This window comes from Melopsittacus undulatus, chromosome 11 (genome assembly GCF_012275295.1).
Source record: "Melopsittacus undulatus isolate bMelUnd1 chromosome 11, bMelUnd1.mat.Z, whole genome shotgun sequence".
Lineage (NCBI taxonomy): Eukaryota > Metazoa > Chordata > Aves > Psittaciformes > Psittaculidae > Melopsittacus > Melopsittacus undulatus.
The window spans coordinates 11,004,534-11,013,743 of record NC_047537.1 but is presented as its reverse complement, the minus strand read 5'-3'; the positions used below and the strand labels follow the sequence as shown (position 1 = coordinate 11,013,743).

At 55.6% G+C, this 9,210-nt stretch overlaps 1 protein-coding gene across 1 annotated transcript; it reads right to left on the bottom strand.

The window, feature by feature from the left end:
• Nucleotides 1-2,920: 2,920 nt before the first annotated feature.
• Nucleotides 2,921-6,148, bottom strand: NRARP (NOTCH regulated ankyrin repeat protein). The gene has a single exon (XM_034067931.1). The coding sequence runs from the start codon at nt 6,022-6,024 to the stop codon at nt 5,677-5,679; it is 348 nt and encodes a 115-aa protein (XP_033923822.1). The 5' UTR covers nt 6,025-6,148; the 3' UTR covers nt 2,921-5,676.
• Between the last annotated feature and the right edge of the window lie 3,062 nt (nt 6,149-9,210).

Genomic DNA, 9,210 nt, shown 5'->3' with positions numbered 1-9,210 from the left:
GTACCCAACCTCACAGCAGGATGTGAAGGTTGTGTGCATGCCAAGAAGAGACTCAAATGACTGCTGCAGGAACAGGGCAGGCAGCACCAACCCCAGCCTGGGAGCTGCAGCATCAGGTCCCAGCACCAAACACTGAAGTGACTTTGGATCAGAAGAAAATTAGGGGGAAACCATGAGCTGTCCTGTCCAATGTGCTGTGACCCCAGTGCCACCAGCCACAGCCTGCCTGGCCACCCCCCAGCCCCAACCTGCACCGGGGGCTCCCACTGGATGGAGCCCACCGTTGAGAAGGGCTGAAACCTGCAGCTGGAGAAGTGCCCATCCCAGTCGGGCCGAGTGTGCTCCAGCTCCTCCCCAGCCCCGCACAGAGGTCGATTGTGATCCTCATTTTGGTAAGAAAAGGTGACTGTGTTGGACCCGCAGCCTGCGGCATTGTCACCGTCACACAACCGCCGACAAAGCAGCTATTTAAAATGTCCTGAATTTGATTGCAGCCCGTCCCCTCCCGCTTGCCCGGTGCCGGCGCTTTCTCATTCATTACTCACTGTGTTAAGCTCCCTGAAATTCAAATAAAATCCCACCTCCTCCCCCCCATCCATATGCGTTGGTCGGTTCAGTGCCGCTGCCCGGGCTTGACGGATGAAGGGCAATAGAAGAGAAGACAAAGCTGTTGAACCTCGCCGGGCTGCGCTGACTTCCCATCACCCCTGCGGCCAGAGGGGAGCCCGATCCATCTGGTTTGGAGTCAGTAGCACAAACAAAAGCAAAAGACAATGGCAGGAAGCACTTGAAAGTTCAAATTCTTGCTTTGGTTTCTCTTGGAACAACAGCACCTACGTAATGCTGCCGGCGGACAATAACGCGCAGCCAGGGACATGCAAAAATGCCAGAAGAATGTGCTTACACCACCAAAGGAGCCAGTGGTTGTGTTTGACTGGAACAAAAATAGAAAAGGAAAGAAAGAAGAAGGAAAAAACCCAAGTCTTTGGAGTTCCTCGAGTTCTTGGACAGGGTTTCTGCATGAGGAGAGCTGCAGAGCGGGGTGGCCATGGGCCATGCAGGGACCCAGGACTGGGACCATCACATGTGGGAGCTGGGGACACAGGGTGATTTGTATTCACCACTCAGCCCATGTCCCCTGCAGAGGGGCTGCCAGAGGCCCCAGTGGTGCAGAGAGGGGCTGTGTGCAGGAATGCTGCTTTTCCTTGAAAAACCCTATCCTTGAGGTGGGGGCTGGAGCCTGGAGTCAGTGAAGGGCGAGAGGCCACTGGGCTGAGCCCAGCTCAGTGGCACCCCAAAGCAGGCACCTGGATGATGTTTCCTGCAGCATCCTGAGCCTGGGGCAGAGGTCAGGGGAGGCTGCACCTGCAGGTCCAACCCAGCAGCACTGCAGTGGTGGGGGCCTTGGTACCATCACTAGTGCTCAAGTGGGACAAACCCAAGGCACACATGTCCCACAGTGAACAGCTATTGCAGGACCTTCGGTGATGAGCCCTCAGGACCACCAGTGTTTGTGAGGGATGGTTTTGGCATCATTGTTTTTTTCCTGCTAAGTCCAGGCAGTGACTCGTGCCCATCTTTCCCATGCTGGCAGGAGGTGGCACAGGGCTCAACACACTGGGATGGAGGTTGGCCAGCCTGAAAAGGAAAGCCTTTAATCCATGTTTCCTCCACACTGCCATGGGGGACACCCCTCTTGGCATCCCTGGGAATCCACACCCCAGAGCCAAATCGAGCATGGCACAAATTTCCCAGGGATTCTAACATTCTTGGAGGTGGCAAAATTATTGATACAGAGAAAGCCTCATGTCCAAACCTCACACTGCTGCCAGTGTGGGAGCCCTGCCTGCATCCTGCCTTCAAAGCCCTGGCGGCAGGCAGGGCTCAGCCAGCACAGGCTCGGGGCTGCCTCTGCTCTTCCCACTTCCCGGAACAGACGGATCCGGCCTGGAAAGCCTCCAGCAGTGCAGGGCTTAGCCCACTTTTGGGCACCAGCCTGCTCCAAGCGTGCTCCAAGCCACACAGGAGGATGGAGATGCCTTTGGGGATGGAGAGCTCCTGCTGACCCTCAACCCATGCCCCTTCCAGGGAATGGCTGAAGCCACCATTAGTCTGAAAGCTGCATCTTCCTCAGAGGCCAAGGGCTTAGAACCAAGGAACCTGGGCAGGTTTGCAGGGAGCCATGGGGTGCTCAGCCAGAAAGGCTGGGGCTGCAGACTCAAACGTGACCATGGTCTTGGTCCATGGGGAGGTCCCAGGACCGGCTGTGCAGCTCCCATCTCACTCCTTGAGGGAAACAGGCTCTTTAGGAACATCTCAAACACACTGTGACAGCCCCAGCCCAGGGTTTGGTCCAAGCCACCACATCTCCACCAGCCTGTGGGATGGGGTAAACCAGGACAATCCCCCAGAGTCTCAGGGAGCTTCCTGCAGCTTGTAGGCAGAGGCTGCATGCTCCAGCCCCCCAGATCAACCCTAACCATCACCCTTGGGGATGCATTTAACCCCAGAGGAACTGCAGATACATCAGTATTTTTGACAAGGGCTGTAGGAACAGGAAAAGGGGGAATGGCTTGAACCTGCCCGAGGGGAGACTGAGATGAGCTCTTAGGCAGAAGCTCTTCCCTGTGAGGGTGCTGAGGCGCTGGCACAGGGTGCCCAGAGAAGCTGTGGCTGCCCCATCCCTGGCAGTGCTCAAGGCCAGGTTGGACACAGGGGCTTGGAGCAAGCTGCTCCAGTGGAAGGGGTCCCTGCCTGTGGCAGGGGTTGGAGCTGGAGGAGCTTTAACATCCCTTCCAACACAAATCAGGCTAGGCTTCTGTGATTTGGCACAAAACAAGGAACCTGGGGGGACGAACACTCCCCTCCCCCCAGCATCACCACCCCTGTGGGAAGGAACAAACATAAAAAGTCTTTTTCATTTTTTTATAAAAAGATCAATGAAAAATTTATTTATAAATTTCGCACTCTGGGGCTACACGTTTCTATCATACACTCAGGAATATGCTGTACTGTACAGACTTTATCCAGTTAGAAATGATCATATAGTGACCCACATACAGCTTCAATATAAGCCTAAAAATCCTTAACATTAATTAACATAATTAAAAAAGGTATTCGCATCTAAAGGAAAATCTACAGAAAAACTCCTTTCTGGAGCAATCTGTGCATCAGCTTCAATGTCTGCTTATTCCACTGACATTAGCAATATATTCTTCTTACAAAAATAATAATAAGATGACTGCTGGAAGGCACCAGTCATGCCCGAAGGAGCCTCCCCCACCTGCCTCTTTCCTTGCTTTTTCTTGTACTCCCCGTTTTGGCATGAAGGGTCAGCAGCACGATGAGCCAACAAGGGGGGCGGGGGGGGGGACCCTCATTTCAATTTGAATCAATCTGCATCCCTTTTATTTCTCAGGATCAAGAGAGACGAGGGGGGGTGGGGGTTGCATAGAAAATTGAAACTCCAGGGACTAGGAAGGGCAGCAGCTTTTCAGTAAAATACAACAGGGATGTAAAAATACATCAACTCACAATTTCAGAGCAAACCCCCGTCCCCGACGTACAGACTCCCCAAATCTCAGTGTGTCCAAAGCTCCAGGAGGCTGGAAAGGAACAATAGTTTTCTTCAACGACTCACCCAGCAATTCACACAGGAGATTCACAGTCTCAATAGGTATTTTATAAAAATATAAATATGGGTTACATCATGTTGTCTTTACAACACTGGACAGAGCTCCCTTTAGACTGGGTTTATAACCAAGGCTTCTTTTTAAAAACTCCATCTAGAACTTGGCTTTACAATACACTTTTAATACAATGTCATAAATGTTATGACATTTCCTTGCGGCAAATCCATTTAGTCAAAATAAAAACAAAAAATAATATAAATGTGCAACCATCTGGTAACGACGACAAAACCTTGCTAGAAAAGATCTTGTTCCCACCCCATCACTGTCACACAGAAGCACCAGGGGAGGTGCTGGACACCCCCTTCCATGCTCACAGAGAAGACTTGGGCCAAGCAGTTCCTTGGGAATGGCAGCATCGGCAGCAGGCGCTTGCGACAGGGCTGCTTCTCTTCTGCTTCTTGAAATCTGGAGCTTTTAAAAGAATCATCTCAAAGAGTTGAAGTGGAGAAAAACCAAAACCAAACTGCAGTGAACCCATTGGAGACAAAGCGGGATATATTCAGTGCAATGGGAAATCATCATGGCAGACTCAAGTGTTTTAGTTTTAAGACTAGAACAACAACAAGAAGGCATATTTCCCAAACCATATTTCTGAAACACTCACCACCAGCTTCCAACAAAACCAGGCTCACAATCTTCACCCACAAATATATACAGACATGATAAATAGTTAAGACACAACCCAAATAAACCAGCAGGTAACTATTTGCCTTTTTTAATGGGAATGGTTGGGATGCAGGGAGCGAGAGGGGGAGGAGCGGGGAGGCGACAGTGAGACGGATGGCTTTAGTGCAGATGGACAGGGCTGAAGGACCAGCGGGAGAGAGGAGACTTCGGAAATCTTCCGCATTTTCCAAATGGATGTTCTTGTGCCATAGCAATAAAAAGCAGCATTTGCGATTATACGTGCAGTCACTTCCGAATGCAACTTCAGGTGGCTTCCTCTTCCTCCCTTTCTTTTATAAATATATATGGAGATATATATCATATAAAAGACGGGTGAATCTACAGACATCAAAGGAGTCGTTCTGCATTGAGAAGTGTTATCCAAGTTTCACCAAAAGAAAAAAATAATAAAATTCCCAAACTATTTTCAGTAGTTTTCCGGCATCTCTCCAGGCAGCAGAGAGCGCTCGCGGCCCTTCCTGTGCAAAAGCAGCTCCTCTGCCTCCAGAGTTTATTCACTTCTTTAAAAGAAACACAAAAACACAAGTCCAGGATTTGCTAATCCTCCTTTACTCATAAAACCAGAAGGATTCAATGTCTTTTCCTGGGATCTCACGTGTGCTAAACGGATTCAAGGTGGGTGAGGACACAGATTCTCTTCAGACACCCATAAAAAAAACCGAAACAAAAAGAACCAGAGGAGAAAACCCAACGCAAAATACAAGAAGAGCAGTTGGGGTGAGAAAACCGTGTCGGTCGTATTCCAATGGAGTCGCCTTGGGAAGAGACAAAAATCAGTGGTGGGAAAACACTGGGAGCTTCCTGGAGGAGGAAGGTTTTCCCACTTTTCTTTGCCGGGAAGGGCCGCCGGGAACTCCCAGCCCATGACAGGGCCTCGAGGGGACCGGGCACCGGGGCAGGAGAGTGAGGGGGGGTTTGGGGAGCGTTGAAATGAATTCGCTTCTGAGCCAGATACTTCAGGTCGGCGGGATGAGGCCAAGGGGAGCGGGGAGGGAGGATTAAATATTAGCGGAGAGGGGAGGGGGGAGCCCTTAAAGCATCTGCCCAGATGTCAAACTGAAACCGTGAATACTGTGAGTGCAGCCGAGGTAGATGGAGGAGAAAAAAAAACACAACGTATTACAGTAGGAAAACAACCCTTGGAAGGAGAAAAACAACAACGAAACAACTTTCGAAGCAGGCGAACGGCGGCGCTTTGCGGGGGGGACCCGGGTCTTCGCCAAATAAACCCCGCGCGGGGCCGGGAGCAGCTTTGGCGGCCGGGCGAGGGGAGGGGGGAGAGGGGGTGGTCCCGGCATCACCGGGCACCGGCGGAGTATTTGGCCTTGGTGATCAGGTAGAGGACGATGTCCTGGTGGCCCCCGAAGGCGGCGATGTGCAGCGCGCTCCAGCCGTCCCGGTTGGCCAGGCGGATGTCGGCACCGAACTTGACGAGGAGCTTGACGAGCTCCAGGTTGCCGTCGATGACGGACTGGTGCAGCGCCGTCTGCCCCTCGGGCCCGAAGGAGTTGACGTTGAACTCGCAGTTCGTCATGTTCTGCAGCAGCGACTGCAGCTCCTTGGTGTTCCCGCGCCGCACCGCCTCCTGGAACACGCGCTGGCTCGGCGGCGGCGCCGCGCACGGGGACACCTCACTCTGGCTCATGCCGCCACCTCCCGCCCGCCGCCCCGCAGGGACGGCGCCGCCTCCGCCCGCGCGGGCATGCGGTGGGGCTGCGGCGGAGCTGCGGGGCTGCTGCGGGCGCTGCTGCTGCGGGCGCTGCTGCTGCTGGTGCCGGCGCGCAGCGCTCGGGCCCCGCCGCTGATCCCCGCCGGTGACCCCCGCCGGTCCCGTCACTCCGCACCGCTCCCGATGCCGCCGCCGGCCCCGCGCCGCGCCTTTTACCCGCCCTTTTATTAGCATAACAATGTCACGGTCGTGACGTCAGTAAGGGGGCGGGGCTCCGCGCAGCGCGCCCATTGGAACCGCCGGGAGGGGAGACACGCCCCTCCTCCCCCCTCCGCCGTGAGCAGCTCGGAAGGGGGCGGTGGGGGGCGCTCCCGGCTCGGCTCGGCTCGGCTCGGCCCTGCTCGACTCGACTCGGGTCGGAGTCCGGCTGAGCCAGGCTGCGCTCGGCGCGGTTCCACTCGACTCGGGTCGGAGCCTGGCTCGGCTCGGCTCGGCTCGACTGGGCCAAGCCCCAGCCCGGCTCGGCGCGGTGGCCGCAGGCAGGGGGCACTACCCATCCAGGCCGTGCCTCCCGCAGCGCTGCGCTGGAAGCGGGCAGAGCCAGTCCCCAACCGGGACCCCTCCTGGACCCCGCCGACACCCGCCGGCCCAGCGGGGGCTGCTGGTTTGGGTCCCCATGGGCAAACCGGGGCAGGCGTCCGGACGGGTGGGACGGCGGGTTCCAGGCGCAGACAGGGTTCGCACAGGGTTTCGGGGGTACATGGGTTGGGGCTGGTCTGGGGACACACACACAGCCCTGCAGAGGCTCAGTTCGGTCACACGGGGCTTCATCCACTGCGGGATCCGCAGGCCGCCGACAGCCAGAACCCCGGTGTGGGAGTGCCGGGCTATGAGGGCACCGCGGGCAGGCGGGAGAAGGGAAAAGCAGCCCCATGACGGAGGGATCTCCGCAGCGCCCGTTTGGCCTCGGGGAGCAAACGGCGAAGGCGGGGGAGGATGCGGCATTTGGCCGGCCAGAGCGGAACGGGAGGTGCGGGAAGAAAGGAATAAGCGTGTTGTAAAGCGGGGGTAGTGCTGCTGTCACCTGCCCGCGCCCACTCCTCCGTTTGGGGACAGAAAGGGAGGAATTGGCCAATTGCTCAATTCAGACTCAAACGATGAAAGACACCGTCTCGGAGCCTCCCGTGGTGTCTTCCGTGGTTTGGAAAACCCTGTGTCCATCAGGACGGGCAGTGGCGCCCACTGGGTCCTGCTCCTTCACTGGGGCAGTCAGACCAGCCTGATCCCAGCTGTAAAATGCTGTGTGAAGGAGCTCCAGTTTCTCCTCCCATACGGGTCTGCTTCTCTTAAGTCTATTTCTGCAGCTGGTTTCTCCCATCCCATCACAGAATCACAGAATCAACCAGGTTGGAAAAGACATTTAAGCTCCTCAAGTCCAACCGTTCTCCAGCACTGCCAAGACCACTGTTAACCCATGGCACTGAGGGCCTCGTCTACACGGTGTGTGAACACTTCCGGGAACAGTGACTGCAGCACTGCCCTGGGCAGCCTGTTCTAATGTCTGACCTTATCCCCTTCTCCATTCCTATCCTATACCCATCTCCACACCCATCCCCATGTCCATGCCTACCTCCCTGTCTTCATCCCATCTGTCTCCATCCTCATCCAATGTCCATCTCCATCCACTCCCTGTTCATCCTACTTCCATGCCCATCACCACCTCCTCCCAGTACCCATCCTATCCCAATCCCTATCCCATCCCCATCTGTCCCTCACTGGTCTCCATATCTCTCCTCATTTTGCTTCCCACTGCCAGACTTCTTCCATTACATCTTTCTAACCTGAACATGTCAAACTGCATCAACCTAATGGAATAGGGTGAATCAGGCTGCAGCCATGGACAGAGGCTTGTTTTCCCATCCTTTCCTGGTGTCCTGTGTCCCTACAGCTTCTCCCAGGTTAAATTGGATATGAGGCAGAAGTTCTTCCCTGTATGGGTGCTTAGGCGCTAGCACAGGGTGCCCAGAGAAGCTGTTCAAGGCCAGGCTGGACACAGTGGCTTGGAGCAAGCTGCTCCAGTGGAAGGTGTCCCTGCTCATGGCAGGGTTTGGAATGAACTGTGAGCTTTAAGGTTCCTTCCAACCCAACTCAGGCTTGGATTCCACAATCCCAATGGCACTGAGGGGTCTGGCACAGCCCAGAGCACCAACAGCTGGGAGTGCTGCAAGGCATGGCAGTGACCCTGCAAACCCATCATGGCAAAGGTGGCCAAGGGGAAGCAGCATAGGATCACAGAGTCAGAGACTGGTTTGGGTTGGAAAGAACCTCAAAGCTCATCCAGCTCCAACCCCTGCCACAGGCAGGGACACCTTCCACTAGAGCAGCTTGCTCCAAGCCCCTGTGTCCAACCTGACCTTGAACACTGCCAGGGATGGAGCAGCCACAGCTTCTCTGGGCACCCTGTGCCAGCATGTGGCAGTTCTGCCCAGGCTTGGTGGCATGGTGGTTGCAGTGGCCTGGGTGCCAAGGCTCACCCTCTCTGCTCCTAAATATCCCAGGACAGCTGATGTGGTGCATTTACAGGCTGTATCCTGGGAGGTGTCGATCCCTCTCAGGGACCCGTGGGAGAGTGGGAATTGCTCACACCTCCCCGGTCTGGGGCTCGGCCAGTTACATCCTAGCAAGCAAATCTGCATTTGCCAATGACACTGGTGAGAAAAGCCAAGAGCCCGGGCAAGGACCCAGCCATGCAAATATTCAGGGCTGGCAGGTGGGGGCAGGACTCGGCCTGGGAACGGCGCCAGAGAGGAGGAAAACAGCAAAAAACAACCCAGGAAAAAAATAAAAGGAAACTAAACCGGCCCTTTTGCAACCCTGTATCTCAGCTCCGGTTTGTTCCCAGCTCCAGAACAGGACAGGAGCCGGTGCGGGGTGACGGCCGCACAGCACCGGCGAGGGGCTGCGGTGGGCACGGGGAGGCCCCTTTCCTCCTCCGTGTGCTCACTCGGAGCCACTCGGCCCCCAAAGCCAGGAGAGTCCCCCCCAGTGATTCGTCTGCTCCCCTCTGCGTGCAGGGGAAGCCGCGGCCGCGGCGGCAGGAGCGGGCCCCGGCACTGCAGTGCCGAAGCGGGCGGTCACGCTGCAGCCGCGGAACAAATCTGC

Bases quoted from the DNA above. Each gene is read 5' to 3' on its own strand.
- NRARP (XM_034067931.1), bottom strand. From the start codon at position 6,024: ATGAGCCAGAGTGAGGTGTCCCCGTGCGCGGCGCCGCCGCCGAGCCAG.